The 24651-nt window shown below is 43.5% G+C and overlaps 1 protein-coding gene across 1 annotated transcript in view; it reads right to left on the bottom strand.

Annotated features, from left to right (window-relative positions):
• kif26aa (kinesin family member 26Aa) overlaps positions 1 to 24651 on the bottom strand; it is a gene marked incomplete at its 5' end in the record, with an annotated part of 226185 nt that overhangs the window by 6273 nt on the left and 195261 nt on the right. Inside the window, 6 exons of the mRNA XM_084149357.1 lie at positions 1273 to 1469; positions 2274 to 5445; positions 6080 to 6242; positions 8764 to 8926; positions 20833 to 21016; positions 21946 to 22208. Coding sequence (XP_084005483.1) covers positions 1273 to 1469; positions 2274 to 5445; positions 6080 to 6242; positions 8764 to 8926; positions 20833 to 21016; positions 21946 to 22208 — 4142 coding nt within the window. The remainder of the gene's footprint in view (positions 1 to 1272; positions 1470 to 2273; positions 5446 to 6079; positions 6243 to 8763; positions 8927 to 20832; positions 21017 to 21945; positions 22209 to 24651) is intronic.

The raw sequence follows: 24651 nt of genomic DNA, 5'->3' as shown, positions 1-24651 counted from the left end.
AATACCCCATAATGACAAAGTGCAACATTTTTGCAAATTTATTGAAAATGAAAGAAAATACAGAAATATCTATTTTACATAAGTATTCACACCCAAGTCAATACGTTAGAATCACCTTTGGTAGCGATTACAGCTATGAGTCTTTCTGGGTAAGTCTATAAGAGCTTTGCACACCTGAATTGTACAATATTTGCCCATTATTCTTTTCAAAATTCTTCAAACTCTGTCAAGTGGGTTGTTGAACATTGCCAAACAGGCATTTTCAAGTCTTGCCATAGATTTTCAAGCCAATTTAAGTCAAAATTGTAACTAGGCCACTCAGGAACATTCAATGTCGTCTTGGTAAGCAACTCCAGTGTATATTTGGCCTTGTGTTTTAGGTTATTGTCCTGCTGAAAGGTGAATTCATCTCCCAGTGTCTGGTGGAAAGCAGACTGAACCAGGTTTTCCTCTAGGATTTTGCCTGTGCTTAGCTCCATTCTGTAAATGTTTTATCATGAAAAACTCCCCAGTCCTTAACGATTACAAGCATACCCATAACATGATGCAGCCACCACTATGCTTGAAAATATGGAGAGTGGTACTCAGTAATGTGTTATATTGGATTTGCCCCAAACATAACACTTCGTATTCAGGATTTGTTTTTACAGTATTACTTTAGTGCCTTGTTGCAAACAGGATGCATGTTTTGGAATTTTTGTATTCTGTAGAGGTTTCCTTCTTTTCACTCTGTCAATTAGGTTAGTATTGTGGACTAACTACAATGTTGTTGATCCAGCCTCATGTTTCTCCTATCACAGCTATTAAACTCTATAAATGTTTGAAAGTCACCATTGGCCTCATGGTGAAATCCCTGAGCAGGTTCCTTCCTCTTTGGCAAATGAGTTAGGAAGGACACCTGTATCTTTCTAGTGACTGGGTGTATTGATACATCCAAAGTGTAATGAATAACTTCACCATGCTTTTAAACGTTTTAACCATCTACCAATTGGTGCCCTTCTTTGCAAGGCACTGGAAAACCTCCCTGGCCTTTGTGGTTGAATCTGTGTTTGAAATTCACTGCTCGACTGAAGGACCTTACAGATAATTTGATGTGTGGGGTAGAGATGAGGTAGTCATTCAAAAATCATGTTAAACACTATTATTGTACACAGAGTAAGTCTATGCACATTTTTACTCTTGAACTTATTTAGGCTTGCCATAACAAGGGGTTGAATACTTAAGACTCTTAATTTTTAATAAATGTGTAGATGCAGATGGCGCATCTCTAACCTCTGTCCCCGTGGCACCCTCTCGTCTCCTCTGCAGCCGCTCCACGTCGTCGATCTCATACACCTTGATCTCGAAGGGCTCCTTCAAGGTCCCACCCAAGGGGGGCAGGTCCACCCATTGTCCCGGGACGCCAGCATTCCTGCCCAAGGAGGTGGTGTCCGGCAGGGGAGCAGGGATGAGACGGCGCCGCAGGAGCCCTGGAACAAGGGGGTGAAGGGAGTGAGTCATTGGGGGTACGGCTGTTAATTGGAGTTGGATATGCACACCAGGAATATCCTAGCATGTGAGGCACTGCCTTGAAATATGCATGAGGCAAAAACGTGCCAAGATACACAGGCTGATAGCAGACTTCCATCGAGCCAGCCGGGATCACATAACCGTCGGCTAGCACTGATTACGTATGCATTAGGCACTAGATCCTATCTGTTGCTGTTATGAATTACGGAGGATAGGTACATGAATCTGAATTAATTTTATGAGTGTATACTGCAGCGGGACACACTGTCACTTCAGATACTACACTTGAATAGAGATTTATGATCATGCTAGGGGGAGGACATACTGTACATTTAAATATATTCATAGGTCTATGAAAAATAGGTATGTAGAGTATCTGAGATCCATGTGCAAGGCAAATTCATACATGAAAATACAGTGTATGAAGACTTGCAGTTTTACTCGTTTAGTGTGCATGGAATGTTGTTTTGAGCAGCAGGGATGTCACCCAGCCACACTTTTCAATAGAACAGAAATAATCTACTAGAGTGAGAAAGCTAGAGAAAATATTGTATGCACTGTATAATTTATTTGATCACATATCAAATAAAAACAAATAGTCCAAATTATAAGTATTTGAATATGTATAGCTCCTATTGTTGAATTGGATAATAATTTTTATTTCAGTATTTCACAAGTATGTTCATGAGATCATGATTTGTGTTTGATGTGGTATAGCTGTATGGATATTGTTCCAGAACTTTCTCAGGGTAACTAATCCTCACCATTGCCTCTCTTCTTGGGTGATTTAGACACTCTACTCCTATTGGAGGTGGACACCTCGCTCTCGCTCATGGAGTCGTGGGCTGACGAGGCGCTGCCTGTGGTCTCGCTGTCCCGGATCATGCTCTCATACCCGCTGCTGCCCCCACTGTGGTAGAAGAGCGCAGTGCGCCCCATTGCGGGTGGCAGCTCCCCGCTGAGCACACTGCTGTTGTCACTGCCGTGCCCACTGCTGTAACGCTGGGGCCTCCGCGGGGCTGTGATCTTGCTATAGGGCGAGGGTAGCGGCGTGCTGGCAGGGGACCCGCTGATGCTTTCCCCGCTATCGTTGTTCCCAACAGCCTCTGAACCCCTGCTTAGGTGTTTCCTTGGGCTTCCCGCCACAAGCTCACAAACTCGGCTGTTGGCAGCCCGGATGGCCTGCTTGGTGCCCATGATAGTGCCCCTGCCAGGCTTGCCATTGGCCCCTGCCACAGACCGAGCTACGGATTTCCCAGTTGGAGGTAGGCTGGCATTGTGTTCTGTTGGAGCATCGAGGGATTTGGTGGAGGAGCTAATGGTCTTAGAGCTGCTGGCAGCCACAATTCTAGCCTTTGATCCACTGGAAACAATGTTCCTGGGGCTGACATTAGCTTTGAGCTGTCCCAACTTGCTTGTCATTGCAAAGGTGATAGAGGAAGGTGGAGAGGTAGCAGTGGGTGTGGAGGTGGGGACCCCAAGTCTTGGCACTGATCTATTGGATTTTCCATTGCCTCCTAAGCTACACCCACTATTCTCTCTCGACAGACCAGGATTGGACCCCACTGAGGTTATAATGTCACATCTCTCCAAGGACATCAGGCTACCATAGTACCTTCCAGAATCGCCTTTGGCTCCTCGTGTCCTCAGGCTTGACGCGGTCTTGGCTGAGCCATGGTCAGCCTTCAAGCTGGATGTTTTGTAGCTAAACAAATCCCTTCTCAATAGAACATCAAACTCCTCCTCAGAGACTGATGTTTTAGGTAATGAGGACCTTGCAGCATCGCTGGCTGCCCTTAAGGCACTAGGAGATAAGACTATCCTTGTCTTTTGATCGAGGCTTGATTTGCGAACAGGTGGAGCAGGAGGAGAGATGCTGCCGGAGCAAGACTTTGGAAGCATGCTGCTTTTCTGTCCATTTGCCCTCTTTCCCAAAGAGGAGAATCTCAGACTATTAGTTTCTGAAGTGCCATCGCGGCCCCATTTTGATTCAGAGGGACTGTGAGGGACTAAGACTGTGCCAAGAGTGGTGGCACCTCGCCTGAGATGTGGCATCCTGCTCATGGTCTCTCCTTTCTTGCTGCTGGACTTCTCACAACCGTCAACCACCCTCTGAGTCGAGGAGGATACCTGTTCCTTTGGTGGTCGAGGTACACTGTTGCCGTTTCCTCCCGGCTTCCTGGAAGAGATGCCACTCATGCCTATTCTTGGTGGCTTACTCGTCACAGTGGATTCAGGTGCTCTAGGATCTGAATGGCTGCCTCCTCGCAAACAGAGGTCGTCTTGCTTGCCTTCCTGCCTGCTGCAGCTTGGAGCAACTAATGAGGTAGGCTTGGTTTTCCTGGGAAGACTGGAGTGAACAGCATGGTGTGGGATCTGAGAAGATGCTGAGTTGTTCAGTGTGTTGGCTTTCTCTTTAGAGCCTCTGAGAGATGCTTTGGTAGAGTCAGGAGAAGGTGGGCACTTAGTTAGGCAGAGCTTGCTTGGGGTGGCGGGGTCACTGTCCAACTCATTTAGGGAGCACATGCCACCATGCTGCAAGAACGGCTTCCTCTGGAATATAACAGGGGAGGACAGTATAGAGGTGTTCTCCGGGGTCATGCACTTATCTCTCTGTAATAATCTACCTGACGAATGGGTGCCTTCGCTGTCCAGTGAGCACACGCTCACTTCTCTCTGCCAGGAGCCGATGGAAGACTGTCTGCTACCATGATCGGCAAATAGCTCCTCCTGTGAGGCTGTGGTCACCTCAGAGCACACCCCAGATACACCCTCTTGTGCCATGTAGGCATCAAACTCATCATTGATGCTGCTAATGATGCTGACAGGACTGGAGCCTGAGGCCAGGGCCTGAAGGGAGCAGTCATTGTTGAAGCTGCTGATGCTGGACGGCCGCCCATTATCTGGGATCAGGCCTATGGGCAGGTGCTCCACCACTGTAAACACCAGCTCATCTTCCCAATTCAGCTCAACAGGCTGATGCAGGGTGACCGTGGTCCTCAGTACATCCCTCTCCAGGCATCTGCCCCTCAAGGCTGCCCGAAGATCGCTCACCCCCATGGGACTCCTGCCATGATGGGCCCTCTCCAGGACCGGGGCCCCCCCGGGTTGCCCTTGCCTTACGGCCTGCTGACTCATGCCAACAAGGGATTTCCGGCAGATGGCATCCGGGCTCTGAGAGGGTGTTCCGAAGGATCTTGGCAAAGAGGGAGAGGCATAGGGCTTAGGTATAGTAGGTCCTTTGTTGAGGTAGACCTCTTGCACCATAGACTCTGAATCTTGAGACAAAACCCTGCTGGGCTTAACCACACAGGCAAGAACCTTCTCCCCATCTGCACTTGTCCGTTGTTGACTCTCTGGGACCCCCACATCCGAGGAAAATGTGGAATGTCCCTGCTCAGATTTACCGGCAGCTGTGTGGGTGGTTGTTGTGCTAATAAGGGGCTTTGGGGAGGAGGATTTATCAGTCTTAGGGGATACAGCCTCCTCTGGGCTTTTGGTAGGCCCACTTTGAGTCCTTGGGGCTATTAGTGCCCCCTTGCCCTCCCCAGTGAAGGCAGCTGGGCCCTCGCTGCCATCAATGTACTCCAGTCTCTCTTGGAGCTCCGCAAATGTGTTGCACTTGAAGTATTCCACCTCTGGCTGTTGGGTGTCTTTGCAGCACTTCCTGTTTAGTGAGGGAATAATGGGAACAAAGGAAGGTGGGCCTTCGTTGTCACTGAGCTCTCTATCAAAAATAGCGGCACCACCAGGCCCGACGTAAATGACCGTGTCGCAGGAGTGCTCACTGCTGGATGAGTAGTCCGGGTCACTGGACAGCAATGTGAGCATATCCGGGTCAAGGGCCATGGTTCTTGGTTCTCCGGGCCTCAAGTGTGGCTTGTGGATTCGTCCTTCCTCGCAGGAACTCTCGCCACCAGAGGAGCTGAATGTATACTGTAAGCAGGAGAGAGAACACGCATTGAAATTAGGTTGGGATTCAATAGCTGAATTACGAACTGTGATTAATTTCTAGACTAAACCACACATCAATACCATTAAAAGGTTATAAGTGCAAACCGAAGGCTACATAAAAATCTATGTCAATGTCATGTTCTGATCTATAAAATATAAATACATGTTGTCAATCTGCCTAATTAAATTGAAAGTATGCTTTCCAAATCTCAGGGCATACATTGGATTCTCCCGTAGGAGCAGAGGTATTGATTACATGGCATAAGGCACTGAGAAAAACTCTCTCTAAATTATTGCTGTAACAGTCCCTCCTTCTGAAGAAATACAGATTCACTTTATAGATTTAATTATTTCCAAGGCAGAGCCATGTAATCAATACATGAAATCATTCAAACAATTAAAGCACTCTAATTGGGCGATATCAAAGGACGTTTGAGGAACAAAGTCTGAATCTATGAAGACCATGCAAAGAATGTAATACTGTATGAACTTACTCATCCATATCTTAACGTAAGCAAGATCCAATACTCACATTCTTGTCTCAAACGCCCTCACTCTCACATACGTAAATTCATATAAAAGCCTTGAAATAGCTTGTGAAATGTAACTACTGTACCTTGGATTTCTTCTTCCTCATGTGGTGGATACGCGAGGCCAGCTGCACGGTGGTTAGCGTCTCCATGTAATTGATTGGTGAGTCAGAGATGTGTGCTATCATGGTGGTTCGGCAGTTGATGTTGCCCAGAGATTCTCTCAGCAACATGGTGAGCTTACTATCCCTGAATAATACGTCGAAAATAAAGTCGTTAGCCCCTCAAAAAGAACCAGCACCAGAGCTTAGCCACCCCCCAGGTTCAGAGCAACCATTCCTTACAGTACCAAAGGAAAAGCCATAGACAGTCAAAAGGCAGCGGGAACGAGATATCCAATTAATGGAACCTCACCTTCAACTACCACTTTCAATTACCTGTAAGTAGGTCGATGTGTGAAAGGTCCTTGAAAGTTTGTTTGAAATTTACCATAACAAATATTAAGCTCACCCTACTGCATAAAATGCTATTTTATTTGATATACTGTGTATAAATAAAACTGATCTTGTCTGATCCAGAGGCAGGGCTCTATTTTCGGAGGCGTAAGTGTCAAACGCACATTAGTTTGCAATTTCGTCATGTAAAAACTGGCGCACTGGCATTTTCCATCCCTAACGCCAGGGTCGGCAATTTACCTGTCTAACATCAGCTCACTTGTGCTGAGGTGGGAGGGGTGGACATATTTGAGGTGCGTCCTTAAAAACATGCGCAAGCGTGACAATTTCAAGCAGCGTTAATGAGACGTTTTAAGACTCACAAAAAGCTGGTCTTAACGGTGACTCATCTGATAATGGCATGGATTTTGAAAACGGAAGCGCAGCCTATCCAGCTATGACGCACAGTGACCATGGAAGAGAGATGTGCATTTTGTGCTGGTGAATCTAGTATTTAGAAACATAAAGAACTATTGGTTTCCCCCCCATTTCGTTTAATTAAGAACCAAGCATAGCCAACCCTCCCCTTAATCAAGGCTGTATAGCAGCATTGCATAGGTGCGTATTTTTATCCTGCCAATTAGCCAACTAGCCTATGAATAAAGGGGTTTTAAATGGTCTACTGAAAGTGCTTTGAGGTTTTTGCCCTCATGCTTTTTAATTATTCACAATTCACATACTTGCATTACTTAATTTCACTTGTTCAAGTAGGGTATCCATCCAAGAGCGCCCCTCATCCGATTACCAAAGATACGCGCTCCTCCAAACTTTTCAATCCTCCTATAATACCATATCAACGGTGGATTTTTTTGAGAATCTGCCTCGCACATAGGCGACGATGCAATTGACAGGAGCCTAGTAGTTTGTATAGATGTGCAAATGTTATGCGTAAAGACATTTATACCTGTATGCACACAGTGCCATGGAACGAGAGAAGTGATTTATGATATCATGCTTCTGACCCCATCCTATTTTAAAATATTGTTGTTAGTTTAAAAAGCAGATTAATCAAATTAAATGAAAATCAATCAAAAACCAAACTTAGTAATATTCACCATCAATGCGTTTATGGTGATAACGTAGGCTAGATGGCTCTAAGGCAATGCAATTTCGTCTGCTATTTCTTGAGAAGTACAAATATGATCTGTAAGATGGTTCCATGATGTTTATAAAACATAACATTTGCGAGCAGTATAATGGTGAGTGGACATCCCCCCTTTCTCTTTACATTACATTGGATCTTTATCTAGCTCCTGTGAAAAGTTTGGAAATGCGTAAAACCCTCCATAGTCTGTTGCCTTGTCTGTATTTTACATCCACGGGGAGTAATTATGGTGCCTGTAACTGTATTTAGACCGCCTATTTAAAACAATTGTATTAGAATTAGGCTATACATTGTGAATTTAATCTTGCTTATTGATTACATTTGGCATGTCCATGCCCAGATTACAATTTACAGTAGTCCTAGCCCCTATATCAGTGCACATTCTATAGCCTATGTTTAACAATGTATTTCCAAACTGAAGCAATGCAATTAGAACAATGTGGACTGCAAACATGTTCAACATATTTTGCAAATGTGGGGCAGGCTATTTAACGAACTAAGCTATAACGGACTAACACTGGAATTGGAGTTGATGACCACGCAATACATAAAAGATCGTAAATACACAACTTGAAGAAACCACATATTTAGCCATGGATCATGTTCTGATTAGCCAGTGAGGGGCCAAGCCTTGACACACCCACAACTGGTTTATTCATCAAAACCCAGCCCTTTCGTGCCACTGCCAGCAACTGCGCCTATAATTGTGGTGGTGAAAATAGCAAAAATATATCTGACACACCCCCGAACCTATAGCGCTACCGCTTAGATTTATAATTGCGTTAGGTTTGTTAAAATAGAGCCCCCAATCTTCTATATTACAATCCAACCCCCCACCCCCCTACCCTCATTGAAGCTGGAATACAGCCTTTCCGTGAACCATACACTATCAATAACTTCTCACGTTGGTGCTTCGCTTCTTCCCTCAACTTCTCTCATCCAAATAGGCTAATAGGGCTTCATTGATTGTTACCCCTGAGGTGGGAAGAATAAAAGAGAGAGATAAAAAGGCCACAACACAGAGCCAGACAAAACTAACTTACAACATAAACAAACACACAGAACCAGACAAAACACAAACTCAAAATATAGACACAAAGAGGACATAATACACATACATTGTGAAAGAACCTCATCATTCACTAGTGTTTGTCCCTCCTTTCGGACATACCTGTAGGGAACGTGCTTGGCCCCATGCTTGGCCAGGGCGAGGATGATGTTTCCCAGAGCAGAAAGTGACAGACACTGACCTCCACCTCCTTCTCGGGTCCGACTTATGTCCGTCTCACAGCTGCCCAGATCCAGCAAGTGCAGACGACTACGGCCGCCAGACACTTTATGAGATAGAACGACAGAGAAAAAGAGGAGAGAAGGTGAATTATTAAGCCTGAACTTTCCATGGAGCCAAAAATAAAACGAGTTCAGGATTTCACATTGAATGAACCACTAAACTTCACATCATAGCTCCCCCATTTAGATTTGTGCTAAATTACCAATACAGTGAATTGCACTTTCAGAGGGCACTGAGCCCACTGAGCACAGCGGGAGTTACAGAGGCACGCAATCAAAGGAACAGAGGGGGCCGATGGACTTGAAGGTTATGGACAGTTGGCTCAGAGGTGACAATCAAACGGGCTCGCACTGTCGGGGGCTAACTGCTCACAGATAAATACATAGTTACGGTTGAGAGGACAGAATCCGTTCCATTTGATGCCATCTAGGTCAGAGGTAAAAAACTCAGAATCATATCATTAAGGCAGTCGGAACTATGCCCTGATTTAAAGCAGTGGCAGGGCTGAAGACTAACCTAGCATCAGCAAGATTTAGAAACTCCAGCGTTCAAGAGTGGCAACCCTCCCCGGAACCCGGGTGTCACGTTCGTTGAATACAGGATTGGACCCAGGTGCAGCGTGGTATGCGTACATGTTCATTTATTAAATAAACACCAAACAAAACAACGTAACGTGACGTTCTAAAGGCTAACATCAAACAAGCCAAACACACAGAAACAAGATCCCACAACAGAGGTAGGCAACATGGCTGCCTAAGTATGATCCCCAATCAGAGACAACGATCGACAGCTGCCTCTGATTGGGAACCACACCCGGCCAACATACAGTGGGGGAAAAAAGTATTTAGTCAGCCACCAATTGTGCAAGTTCTCCCACTTAAAAAGATGAGAGAGGCCTGTCATTTTCATCATAGGTACACGTCAACTATGACAGACAAAATGAGAAAAAAAATTCCTGAAAATCACATTGTAGGATTTTTTATGAATTTATTTGCAAATTATGGTGGAAAATAAGTATTTGGTCAATAACAAAAGTTTCTCAATACTTTGTTATATACCCTTTGTTGGCAATGACACAGGTCAAACGTTTTCTGTAACTCTACACAAGGTTTTCACACACTGTTGCTGGTATTTTGGCCCATTCCTCCATGCAGATCTCCTCTAGAGCAGTGATGTTTTGGGGCTGTCGCTGTAGGTATGCTTCACAGTAGGTATGGTGTTCTTTGGATGCAACTCAGCATTCTTTGTCCTCCAAACACGACGAGTTGAGTTTTTACCAAAAAGTTCTATTTTGGTTTCATCTGACCATATGACATTCTCCCAATACTCTTCTGGATCATCCAAATGCACTCTAGCAAACTTCAGACGGGCCTGGACATGTACTGGCTTAAGCAGGGGGACACGTCTGGCACTGCAGGATTTGAGTCCCTGGCGGCGTAGTGTGTTACTGATGGTAGGCTTTGTTACTTTGGTCCCAGCTCTCTGCAGGTCATTCACTAGGTCCCCCCGTGTGGTTCTGGGATTTTTGCTCACCGTTCTTGTGATCATTTTGACCCCACAGGGTGAGATCTTGCGTGGAGCCCCAGATCGAGGGAGATTATCAGTGGTCTTGTATGTCTTCCATTTCCTAATAATTGCTCCCACAGTTGATTTCTTCAAACCAAGCTGCTTACCTATTGCAGATTCAGTCTTCCCAGCCTGGTGCAGGTCTACAATTTTGTTTCTGGTGTCCTTTGACAGCTCTTTGGTCTTGGCCATAGTGGAGTTTGGAGTGTGACTGTTAGAGGTTGTGGACAGGTGTCTTTTATACTGATAACAAGTTCAAACAGGTGCCATTAATACAGGTAATGAGTGGAGGACAGAGGAGCCTCCTTAAAGAAGAAGTTACAGGTCTGTGAGAGCCAGAAATCTTGCTTGTTTGTTGGTGACCAAATACTTATTTTCCACCATAATTTGCAAATAAATTCATTACAAATCCTACAATGTGATTTTCTGGGAAAAAAATTCTCAATTTGTCTGTCATAGTTGACGTGTACCTATGATGAAAATTACAGGCCTCTCTCATCTTTTTAAGTGGGAGAACTTGCACAATTGGTGGCTGACTAAATACTTTTTTTTCCCACTGTAGATCCACAATATCTAGATCATACACATAGAAATTCCCACCCTGACCAAACAAACTAAAGAAAACTGGGCTCTCAAGGCCAGGGCGTGACAGTACCAGCCCCCACCCCACCCCCCAGGGGTACGTACTCCGGCCGCACCAACCTGACTCATTAGGGGAGGGTCCGGGTGGGCATTCAGCCTCGGTGGCGGCTCTGGCGTAGATTGAGATTGGAATGTCAAATTAAATATCTAGATAAAAGATTTGCTTGCAGAGTGTTGGCGGAGTTTGCACTTTCTGGGCTATTCCATTGGTTATATAGTGCCAAGCAAGCTAAACAAAGCAGTATAAACCAGTAGTGGGTGTGGGTAAAATCACTGGGGAAGCCAAGTCATGTGTTGTGATGATTACGTTGTTTGCTCTATAACCTGTTAGTTCATATGCCTTGCAACCGTGATATATAGGTCTAAGGCCGAGACAATAAGAACCAGAGACCAACCTCTGTCCGGTGAAGTCTACAAAACATATTGAGTGTAACAAACAGTTAGAGTGCATTCGGAAAGTATTCAGATATTTACATTTACATTTTAGTCATTTAGCAGACGCTCTTATCCAGAGCGACTTACAGTTAGTGCGTGCATAAATTTTTACATATATATATATATTTTTTTTTTTCATACTGGCCCCCCCATGGGAATCGAACCCACAACCCTGGCGTTGCAAACGCCATGCTCTCAGACCCCTTTACTTTTTCCACATTTTGTTACGATACAGCCTTATTCTAAAATTGATTAAATGAAATGTTTTCTTCATCAATCTACACACAATACCGCAAAATGATAAAGCGAAAATAGGTTTTTAGAAAAAACAGAAATACCTTATTTACATAAGTATTCAGACCCTTTGCTATGAGACTCGAAATTGAGCTCAGGTGCATCGTATTTCCATTGATCATCCTTGAGATGTTTCTACAACTTGATTGGAGTACACCTGTGGTAAATTCAATTGATTGGACATGATTTGGAAAGGCACAAGTATGTCAATATAGGGTCCCAAAGTTGACAGTGCATGTCAGAGCAAAAACCAAGCATTGAGGTCGAAGGAATTGTCCGTAGAGCTCCGCGACAGGATTGTGTTGAGGCACAGATCTGGGGAAGGGTACCAAAACATTTATGCAGCATTGAAGGTCCCCAAGAACACAGTGGCCTCCATCACTCTTAACTGGTAGAAATGTGGAACCACCAAGACTCTTTCTAGAGCTAGCCGCCCGGCCAAACGGATCAATCGGGGGAGAAGGGCCTTGGTCAGGGAGGTGACCAAGAACCCAATGGTCACTCTGACTGAGCTCCAGAGTTCCTCTGTGGAGATGGGAGAACCTTCTAGAAGGACAAAAATCTCTACAGCACTCCACCAATCAGGCATTTATGGTAGAGTGGCCATACGGAAGCCACTCCTCAGTAAAAGACACATGGCAGCCTGCTTGGAGTTTGCCAAAAGGCGCCTAAAGGACTCTCAGACCATGAGAAACAAGATTCTGTGGTCTGATGAAACCAAGATTGAACTCTTTGGCCTGAATACCAAGCGTCAAGTCTGGAGGAAACCTGGCACCATCCCTACGGCAGCATCATGCTGTGGGGATGTTTTTCAGCGGCAGGGACTGGGAGACTAGTCAGGATCGAGGGAAAGCTGAATGGAGCAAAGTAAAAAGAGATCCTTGATGAAAGCCTGCTCCAGAGCACTCAGAACCTCAGACTGGGGCGACGGTTCACCTTCCAACAGGACAACGACCCTAAGCACACAGCCGAGACAACGTAGGAGTGGCTTCGGAACAAGTCTCTGAATGTCCTTGAGTGACCCAGCCAGAGCCCGGACTTGATCCCGATCTAACATCTCTGGAGAGACCTGAAAATAGCTGTGCAGTGTCTCTCCCCATCCAACCTGACAGAGCTTGAGAGGATCTGCAGAGAAGAATGGGACAATATCCCCAAATACAGGTGTGCCAAGCTTCAGGCGTCATACTCAAGAAGACTCAAGGCTATAATCACTGCCAAAGGTGCTTCAACAAAGTACTGAGTAAATGTTTACGTATCTTGCATTACAGGCCCTGTGTAGCTCAGTTGGTAGAGCATGGCGCTTGCAACACCAGGGTAGTGGGTTCGATTCCCACGGGGGGCCAGTATAAAACATTTATGCACTCACTAACTGTTAGTCGCTCTGGATAAGAGCATCAGCTAAATGACTAAAATGTAAAATGTAATAGTCTCAAAAGTTTTAGAACACTTACTCATTCAAGGGTTTTTCTTTATTTGTACTATTTTCTACATTGAATAATAATAATGAAGACATCAAAACTATGAACTGAAACACATGGAATCATGTAGTACCAAAACAATGTTAAACAAAGCAAAATATATTTTATATTTGAGATTCTTCAAATAGCCACCCTTTGCCTTGAGGACAGCTTTGCACACTCTTGGCATTCTCTCAACCAGCTTCATCTGGAATGCTTTTCCAACAGTCTTGAAGGAGTTCCCACATATGCTTGGCTGCTTTTCCTTCACTCTGCTGTCCAACTCATCCCAAACCATCTCAATTGGGTTGAGGTCGGGGGATTTTGGAGGCCAGGTCATCTGATGCAGCACTCCATCACTCTCCTTCTTGGTAAAATAGCCCTTACACAGCTTGGAGGTGTGTTGGGTCATTGTCCTGTTGAAAAACAAATGATAGTCCCACAAAGCCAAAACCAGACGGGATGGCGTATTGCTGCATAACGTTGTGGTAGCCATGCTGGTTAATTGTGTCTTGAATTCTAAATAAATGACAGAGAGTGTCACCAGCAAAGCACCCCCACACCATAGCACCTCCTGCTCCATGCTTTACGGTGGGAAATACACATGCAGAGATCATCCGTTCAACCACACCGTGTCTCACAAAGACACGGAGGTTGGAACCAAAAATCTCAAATTTGGACACTAGACCAAAGGACAAATTTCCACCGGTCTAAATTCCATTGCTCATGTTTCTTGGCCCAAGCAAGTCTCTTCTTCTTCTTGGTGTCCTTTGGTAGTTGTTTATTTGCAGCAATTCGACCATGAAGGCCTGATTCACAAAGTCTCCTCTGAACAGTTGATGTTGAGATGTGTCTGTTTCATGAACTATGTGAAGCATTTATTTGAGCTGCAATTTCTGAGGCTGGTAACTCTAATGAACTTATCCTCTGCAGCAGAGGTAACTCTGGGTCTTCCATTCCTGTGGCAGTCCTCATGAGAGCCAGTTTCATCATAGACCTTGATGGTTTTTGCGACTGCACTTGAATAAACTTTAAGTTCTTAATTTTCCGTATTGATTGACCTTCATGTCTTAAAGTAATGATGGGGACTGTTGTATTTCTTTGCTTATGTGAGCTGTTCTTGCCATAATATGGACTTGGTCTTTTACCAAATATGGCTTCTTCTGTATATCCCCCCTACCTTGTCAGAACACAACTGATTGGCTCAAACACATTAAGAAGGAAAGAAATTCCACAAATTAACTTTTATGAAGGCACACCTGGTAATTGAAATGCATTCCAGGTGACTACCTATTGAAGCTGGTTGAGATAATGCCAAGAGTGTGCAAAGCTGTCATCAAGGCAAAGGGTGGCTATTTGAAGATCTCAAATATAAAATATGTTTTGATTTGTTTAACACCTTTTTGGTTACTACATGATACCATATGTGTTATTTCATAGTTTAGATGTCTTCACTATTATTCTACAATGTAGAAAATCTTTAAAATAAAGAAAAACCCTTGAATGAGTAGGTGTTCTAAAATTTTTGACCAGTAGTGTACATTTGCAACATTTCTAAAAAAACAACTGTTTTGCTTTGTCATTATTGGGTATTGTGTGTAGATTGATGAGGGGAAAAATAACAATTTCATCAATTTTATAATAAAGCTGTGTCGTGACGTGACTTTCATTATTGTGATGACTATTATTTATCAAATAATTACCTACTAACGTGCCTTGCAGAAGTATTCATCCCACTTGTCGTTTTTCCTATTTTGTTGCATTACAACCTGTAATTTAAATGGATTTTTATTTTGGATTTCATGTAATGGACATTCACAAAATAGTCCAAATTGGTGAAGAGAAATTTAAAAAATAACAAAAAAGTGGCGCGTGCATATGTATTCACCACCTTTGCTATGAAGCCCCTAAATAAGAGCTGGTGCAACCAATTACCTTCAGAAGACACATAATTAGTTAAATAAAGTCCACCTGTTTGCAATCTAAGTGTCACATGATCTGTCACATGATCTCAGTATATATACACCTGTTCTGAAATGCCCCAGAGTCTGCAACACCACTAAGCAAGGGGCACCACAAAGCAAGCGGGCACCATGAAGACCAAGGAGCGCTCCAAACAGGTTATTAAAAATATCAGAAACTTTGAACATCCCACTGAGCACCATTAAATCCATTATTAAAAAATTGAAAGAATATGGCACCACAACAAACCTGCCAAGAGAGGGCTGCCCACCAAAACTCACGGACCAGGCAAGGAGGGCATTAATCAGAGAGGCAACAAAGAGACCAAAGATAACCCTGAAGGATATGCAAAACTCAACAGCGGAGATTGGAGTATCTGTCCATAGGACCACTTTAAGCCGTACCCTCCACAGAGCTGGGATTTACGGAAGAGTGGTCAGAAAAAAGCCATTGCTTAAAGAAAAAAATAAGCAAACATGTTTGGTGTTCGCCAAAAGGCATGTGGGAGACTCCCCAAACATATTAAAGAAGGTATGGTGTCAGATGAGACTAAAATTTAGATTTTTGGCCATCAAGGAAAACGCTATGTCTGGCGCAAACCCAACAACTCTCATCACCCCGAGAACACCATCCCCACAGTGAAGCATGGTGGTGGCAGCATCATGCTGTGGGGATGTTTTTCATCGGCAGGGACTGGGAAACTGGTCAGAATTGAAGGAGTGATGGATGGTGCTAAATACAGGGAAATTCTTGAGGGAAACCTGTTTCAGTCTTCCAGAGATTTGAGACTGGGATGGAGGTTCACCTTCCAGCAGGACAATGACCCTAAGCATTATGCTAAAGCAACACTCAAGTGGTTTAAGGGGAAACATTTACATGTCTTGGAATGGCCTAGTCAAAGCCCAGACCTCAATCCAATTGAGAATCTGTGGTATGACTTAAAGATTGCTTTACACCAGCGGAACCCCATCCAACTTGAAGGAGCTGGAGCAGTTTTGCCTTGAAGAATGGGCAAAAATCCCAGTGGCTAGATGTGCCAAGCTTATGGAGACATACCCCAAGAGACGTGCAGCTGTAATTGCTGCAAAAGGTGGCTCTACAAAGTATTGACTTTGGAGGGGTGAATAGTTATGCATGCTCAAGTTTTCTGTTTAATTGTCTTATTTCCCCCAAAAATATTGTGTATCTTCAAAGTGGTAGGCATGTTGTGTAAATGAAATGATCCAAAAAATCCATTTTATTTCCTGGTTGTAAGGCAATAAAACAGGAAAAATGCCAAGGGGGTTGAATACTTTCACAAGCCAATGTATGTTTAATTGTTACTAGATTAAATTAATAATGTAACTCAGTAGGAATTTGGGGCACCATGGGAAAAGTTGTTTAACGAGTTACCGTTTCCTGAATTAACTCTAAAGATATCTAGATATCTCTTATCATTTAACAGTCATTTATTAATAATTTACCTCATATCTCATTCTGAAAGTTGTAGACTTACTGATCATTCCGTACCACACAAATGTATTTAATTATTTATTTACTAACTAATTAAAAATGATAACACAAGATACAAACATGTAAACGGTAAACTTAATACAATGAAAATGGTTCCCTAGCGGACTAACACAATATGACACTTGTTACAAAAGATGGCGAGTTAAAGAGAGAGAGAGAGAGAAAAAAAACTTGGATACACATGGACCTAATATTAATCCTAATATTTTGCCTGGAACTGCTCCCCGTTTGGGAAGAAAAGCAATGCATGTATTTACGTGTTGGGGGTCTTCGTCGTGTATCTCTGTTGGACCCAGGCCTTCGTGGGAAAGGGTCGATTGGGCCTTCTCTTTCGGATGGCCTTTTAGATGTAAGGCTGAAATTGTCCACAAGAGTTCACAATGTCCTTCTTCTTAGTTGTCTGTTTACTTTCACTCATACTGGAAGTGGTCTTCTGAGGACGGCTAATCAGCCATGTCAATGATCCCCTGTGGGGTGATGAGAGCAGTGTAGGTGACGATGTTTTGAAGAGAGTAACAGGATGGTCCCACTTAAATTCACCTTCTGAGATACAGTACTTAGAACAGCTACTCAGCCGTAACATTCATTGTTAGTGGAGGCAACTTTTTCGTCTTCACCTCGTGTTGATTTTCAGGGTCGGGACCAATATGGACAAAAGCTGCAGCTTGAGGTCCGTCTAGTTTGATCTGATAATTCTTATCTCAATCTTTTATGCACTCTGGTAAAGAGGGGCATTTCCTTCATACTGACACACTCTCTGAGCTCCCTCGGGCGTGGCTAGTTACGAGGCAAAAGTATTATCATCACTATGATTTTGTTAGGATTGTGCTTTTAGCTTTCTATCTTCACGAAAACATTGTCTTCCTCCTTGATATTTTCTACACAAGGTAAAGGATGTAATCCTGATATACACAGTGTAAAAGCGCTTCAAGTCACAATGTTTTCGTTATAACGCCTTTATACCATTTTTTTAATGACATCACAAAATATGCATATATTTTCCATATACCATTTCTCATCATTCCCAAAGTTTGGATGTTGAAATATATTGTCCCAATGTTCATTGTTGGATGTTGAAGTTTTTGGGTGGCAAAAAGTCTACTAGAATGCCAGAGATAGATTATCCTCCTCTCTAATTTATGGCAGTATTAAGGTGTCAAGACCGGCACATCCCCCCTGTGGGTAAGAGGGTCTGGTTGTTGTCGGCCATTTGCCAAGCTGATGTGAGGCCTTTGATCCTCACCCAGGGAGAGTCATGACAGCTGTAACGTAACAAAATGTGACCGATCGGCTCAATTCGGTCTTATGTAGCAACATTTGAAATTGTGTTTTTTTTAATTGGTAAAAAGTTGAGGAAAAAAGGGAAAGTAATTCTGCTTTGAAAGTTGATAAACTTTTAACCTCACTTTTGAGAAAATTGCTTTTGAATGTTTTGGTTCACCTACTGGAGACCTCTTCTTTGTCTACACCGATTCAGAATCGTTCACACCTTCTTAGGCTTTAGCCCCACCAATCTCTTTAAGGGTTGATCCGAGCATTATGTCCTAACAACAGCAGTCAAGCACCCAAGCTAACTGGCTATCGTTGGCTAGCTTGCTAGCTACTTCCAGACACAAATGAGAGAACAGCTCAGTCTGACCATTTTACTCGCCCTAGCAGAGCTGGTTAGGCTGTTTATATGTTATCCAGAGCGTTGGTGACTGCAATTGTGCTGCTGGCAACAATTTACGCTTTTTGCCAACGTTTACTGACACCGGCCATATTCAATGGGTGTTGAGCGTTCGTAAATGTGTCAGTTATTCTGCTCTCTGGCACACTCAGACGAGAGTGCTCTGAAATCAGAGTAGATAGCCAGAGCAGATTTACCAGCTACGTCTATCAACAGTTGTCACAGTGACATCATTAAAATTCTATTGAAATGGTTACTTGCATAGTGGAGTCTTTTGTTAAGACATGTAGCCAGCTAGCTAAACAATGAACCATAATTCCAACTCATGACGTTACTACCCTGCGTGAATCTGCAGGTAGCTAACCAACCAGGTTCAATGTTAGCTAGCTAACATTAGGCTACAAATGGCTCTGAGATACGAATAATATTAATACACAGATCATACGCGTAACGTTAGCTAGCGAGCCAGCCAGCTAACTTTAGCTAGCTAGCTAACAGTACACTTTAACTTGAAATGAAAATGACTTTCTGACAAAATTAGAAATGTGTAATATCTGAAAATGAAGCAAGCTAGACTATATTACCCGTATACATGGATGGACGCTTCTCCCTCTCTCACGGATGCCATGGTTGCCCTTAGTTTGAAGATGTAATCCGGAGACAGGTGTTTTCTCCATCTCCTTAGCTATCATACTCTAAGTCCACTGATTTCAAAACTCGGTTCTCCAGAAAGTGGAGAGCAACACTTATGCAGTTCTACTACGAGATATATATTTTTAAAAGCAGTGTTAGACAGGATTACCTACACATACTGACCAGCTCAAATAGACAGAAGTGTGCTACATGGCAGACCAATCCAAACTCATCTCTCAGCATGTCCAGCCCACTCATTATCTCAGCCAATCATGGCTAGCGGGAAGGTTGCTGTCTTTTTCTGTGGCTAAACCAACTAGGCTCGTAATTTAACACTTTTATTCATATTTATAGATGGCATACAAGTTTGTTATTAAGGCACATGAAAGTTCACATGTTCCAGAAGGCAAGTTCAAATGGCTCTCCTGTGAAGGAGTGACACGTGACATACGCCTAGTTTCCTGAAACAAGTCACAAGTGTGAAAAAAGTGAAGGGGTCTGAATACTTTCCGAATGCACTGTACATGACCTTCAGCATGGTCAAGCAAGTTAATGGTTCCAACCTTTTCGGACTATTAAACAACTATTGATTTAGAATCACGGAGAGTTGCCTCCACTATTCCAGCACCATTTCAACTTCAACATAATCAAATCACCTATGCTTAGTCTAATACAGTGACCACTAAAATATACCAACAACAATTCAGTCCAATCAACGTAAGCTAAATATGATGTGGCTGTTCATGGTTCTGATATGTGTGTGTGTGTGTGTGTTTTTGCGTGCGTGTGTTCGTGCAAGTAGAAAAAAACATGTTGACTCACCCTATTGTAGAGAAACGCCAATGCCATCCTCCTCTCACTCATGTTGACGAAACGGTCTATGACTATCATACAGTATACGCATTTAATTTTTGTTGTCCTAGGCTACCTGGCTAAAATGCTTGCTCACTAGCCTAACTTCCTTTCATTGGCAACGTTAGCTAGTTAACATTAGCCTTCTACATCTAGCTACATATTGAACTTATAGCCTCTCAGTCCAGTGGCACAATGTATGAATTTATGGTTGGATCAGAATCGTCGTTATAATCATTGGCCAGTACGGCTAATTAAGTAAAACCACAAGTCCAAATACCTATCTCGATCCATGCCTAATTTTAGCTAGCTAGCTAGCCACCGGAGGACAACAACACAACGAGATGCAACAATTCAAATTGTTTCTGTCAATGATGTATTTCTCTTGATGCGCTGTGATAGGAGTGAAGCCAAATCCAAACTGGCTTCCCTTGACACTTTTTTTTGGTGCACCAGGACCATTCACAGTTGCGCTCAATGATGATTGCCTATTATTTTTTATTTTATTTTTATCAAGGGAGGGCAAATGCTCACTGGCTTCCCTTTCATTCAATGCTACAGGCAGCAACAATGCCATACTCTTTATGACCATACAGTGTCAGATTGATGGCCTACACATACAGAGATGGAGGGGCGCTGTTTCACTCACTCTGACACTTTCTCCAGGTAGACATATTCATCCTCTTGTGAATTGAAGAAAAATTATGAAAACACAGAGAGAGAGATTAAATTATTTTATTTTATTTTTTGTCAATTTTGGGGTGGGTGCTTCCCTTGGCATCCATGAATACATTCCACTGGTATAAGCCAAGTATTTGAAAGACAACAAATACCTATTTGACCCAGGTCTGCTTAGCGCACACACCACCCCAACCCTCCCCACCTCCTCCCCTAAGACACAGCTACTGACACAGGCGTCCTACTCACTTCCTCCTTTGGCACTCTTTTCCATGCTGTACTGGTAGACGTGGAGGGTGAAGAGCATGTGAGAGTTCCTCCTCACATCCTTGTCGCAGTGAGGGTGGCTGGTGCTTCGGGCCGCCAGGGCTGCATCCAGAAAGTAGGCTGCCCGCTCTGCAGTGGCCGCATGCAACTCAATCTGGTTCTGGAGCTGAGAAGGGAAGAGAGAGAGATGAAAAGTGAGGGGAGACTGAATGAGAGAGAGAGAGAGACTACTCATACTAATACTACTCAGACTACTACTGTACCTCCTATTGTTCCTGCTGTTGCAAAAGCTTTTCATGCCAATACAGCCCTTTGAATTGAATTGAGAGAGAGACAGAGAGAGAGAGAAAGAGATATATGGGGGTACAGATAGAGGTGATAGAAAGGTAAAGACAGGTAGAAAGAGAAATTGGGAGATGAATAACGAGACAGACTCCCACACACACACAGAATGAACAAGAATGAAAACGGGAGGGAGCTACAGATAGGTGAGAGAAAGAAAATGGGAGATGGATAGGGAAATAAACACAGACAGACATACAGAAAGAAAGAGAGGGGGAGTCAGTGAAAAGAGAGAGATGAAAAGAGACTGCATTAGAAGGGTCTAGCTAATTGGGCGAACTGCGCACATTTCTGGCCTGGCGGAGGGAGTCTCCTGGGTGATCAGGAGGTCAGATATGTGCACTGAGGGAGGGAGGTTAGGAGAGGTGAGAGACAGAGGGTCCAGAGAGGGAGAGAGGTCGTCTTCGGAGGTCAGAGGTCGTCTTCGGAGATCAGAGGGAGGCGGGAGCATCACAAGAGCCCAGGTAGCTAAAGAATTTACTTAGTTTTTTTTAAGTATTCACTGACAGCCCGATTCATAGTTGATAAAAGCACAAACAACATGGACAATCACGTAAATGGTTCATTGATGTCAATGGGAGACTAACTGAACATTCCAGTTATTAAACATGCAGATCTCAAGTCAGAATACAGCTGAACATAGCCTATGCTTGGTAGTCAAAATATATTGAAATGCATTCTCTCTAAGAACTACCCCCCCCCACACACACACACACACACAACCACACCTCCACTAGCCAATCAACTCCATACCTGTGATCCGCAGATGGGGTCTTCGCGCAGATACACCGCTGGGGACTGGCCATCCTGCAGGCTGCCAGTGGACACATCGGACAGCAAGTCGGTCAGCGCCTCATCCAGGCCAGAAATCTCCACAGCCGACACACGGACCGAGAAGCGTGCCCCAGCCTTCTCCCTGCGCTCCTCGATGAGTTTGAAGAGCCAGGAGATGGCGCAGGGAGCCACGCCCAGGCTCTGTGTGGAGCAGTCCCGACCAATCATGGTGTATGTTTTACCTATGGAGGAGAGATCAGAGGTCATTTGGTGGAGCAGTCCTGACCAATCATGGTGGGTTTGTTATACTGGTGAGCGGGATTCCCGGACACAGCTTACAGCCTAGTTCTGGAGTAAAAGGCATGTTAAAGGGATACTTCAGGATTTTGGCAATAAAGCCCTTTATCTACTTCCCCAGAGTCAGATGAATCGTGGATACCATTTTTATGTCTTTATGTGCAGTTTGAAGGACATTGCTAACTAGCGTTAGCACAATGACTGGAAGTCTATGGTAACTGCTAGCATGCTAGTAGATACCATATACTTCCATTAATTGTGCTAATGCTAGTTAGCATTGGATCGAAAAACTACCTCTAACTTCCTTCATACTGGATTCAGAGACATACAAATGTTATCCATGAGTTCATCTGACTCTGGGGAAGCAGATAAAGGGCTTCATTGCCAAAATCCTGAAGTGTCCCTTTAAATTGAGATTATCCATTGAAAGCACTTCTGGACTAGTCCTGGACTAGACTTCATCTGTATCCGGGAAACCGGCTGTGTAGTATTATAAGTCTACCCTCAAAAACAGACAATAAAGGTAGCTTATACTGATGGGGGAAAAAATCTATAGTTACATATTGGGATATCATTTTTTATGATGTATCATTTTGACAATATCGCAATATAATTCTTGCACTAGTGGCTGTACCTGCACCAAAACTCCAGTATTTTTCCTTCATAGCTTGTACTCCATCTTCTTTTTAAATAGGGAGCCAATTTGTTTTCAGCACTTTTATTTCCATGACTGATCAATAAATAAATCAATCATGGCTCTCTCTCGTCCCTCTGCAGCAGACATATGGTGAGCAATATGTTTGGAACATCGAATCTCAATAAAATCACAGTATCGAATTGTGATCCATATACAGTGCCTTGCAAAAATATTCATCCCCCTTGGCGTTTTTCCTAGTTTGTTGCATTACAACCTGTAATTTAAATGGATTTTTATTTGGATTTCATGTAATGGACATTCACAAAATAGTCCAAATTGGTGAAGTGAAATGAAAAAAATAATGGAAAGTGGTGCGTGCATATGTATTCACCCCCTTTGCTATGAAGCCCCTAAATAAGATTGGGTGCAACCAATTACCTTCAGAAGACACATAATTAGTTAAATAAAGTCCACATGATCTGTCACATGATCTCAGTATATATACACCTGTTCTGAAATGCCCCAGAGTCTGCAACACCACTAAGCAAGGGGCACCACCAAGCAAGCGACACCATGACGACCAAGGAGCTCTCCAAACAGGTCAGGGACAAAGTTGTGGAAAAGTACAGATCAGGGTTGGGTTATAAAAAAATATCTGAAACTTTGAACATCCCACGGAGCACCATTAAAATCATTATTCAAAAATGGAAAGAATATGGCACCACAACAAACCTGCCAAGAGAGGGCCGCCCACCAAAACTCATGGACCAGGCAAGGAGGGCATTAATCAGAAAGGAAACAAAGAGACCAAAGATAACCCTGAAGGAGCTGCAAAGCTCCACAGCAGAGATTGGAGTATCTGTCCATAGGACCACTTTAAGCCGTACACTCCACAGAGCTGGGCTTTACAGAAGAGTGGCCAGAAAAAAGCCATTGCTTAAAGAAAAAATAAGCAAACACATTTGGTGTTCGCCAAAAGCCATATGGGAGACTCCCCAAACATATGGAAGAAGGTACTCTGGTCAGATGAGACTAAAATTGAGCTTTTTGGCCATCAAGGAAAACGCTATGTCTGGCGCAAACCCAACACCTCTCATCATCTCGAGAACACCATCCCCACAGTGAAGCATGGTGGTGGCAGCATCATGCTGTGGGGATTATTTTAATTGGCAGGGACTGGGAAACTTGTCAGAATTGAAGGAATGATGGATGGCACTAAATACAGGGAAATTCTTGAGGGAAACCTGTTTCAGTCTTCCAGAGACTTGAGACTGGGACGGAGGTTCACCTTCCAGCAGGACAATGACCCTAAGCATACTGCTAAAGCAACACTTGAGTGGTTTAAGGGGAAACATTTAAATGTCTTGGAATGGCGTAGTCAAAGCCCAGACCTCAATCCATTTGAGAATCTGTGGTATGACTTAAAAATTGCTGTTCACCAGCAGAACCCATCCAACCTTAAGGAGCTGGAGCAGTTTTGCCTTGAAGAATGGGGGAAAATCCCAGTGGCTAGATGTGCCAAGCTTATAGAGACATACCCCAAGAGACTTGCAGCTGTAATTGCTGCAAAAGGTGGCTCTTCAAAGTATTGACTTTGGGGGGATGAATGGTTATGCACGCTCAAGTTTTTTGCTTTTTTTGTCTTATTTGTTGTTTGTTTCACAAGAAAAAATATTTTGCATCTTCAAAGTGGTAGGCATGTTGTGTAAATCAAATGATACAAACCCCCCAAAAAATCAATTTTAATTCCA

The sequence above is a fragment of the Coregonus lavaretus genome, assembly GCF_964263955.1.
Source record: "Coregonus lavaretus genome assembly, chromosome: 31".
In the NCBI taxonomy this organism is placed as follows: domain Eukaryota; kingdom Metazoa; phylum Chordata; class Actinopteri; order Salmoniformes; family Salmonidae; genus Coregonus; species Coregonus lavaretus.
Note: the sequence above shows the minus strand (reverse complement) of the source record. Positions and strands in the feature narration are given on the sequence as shown.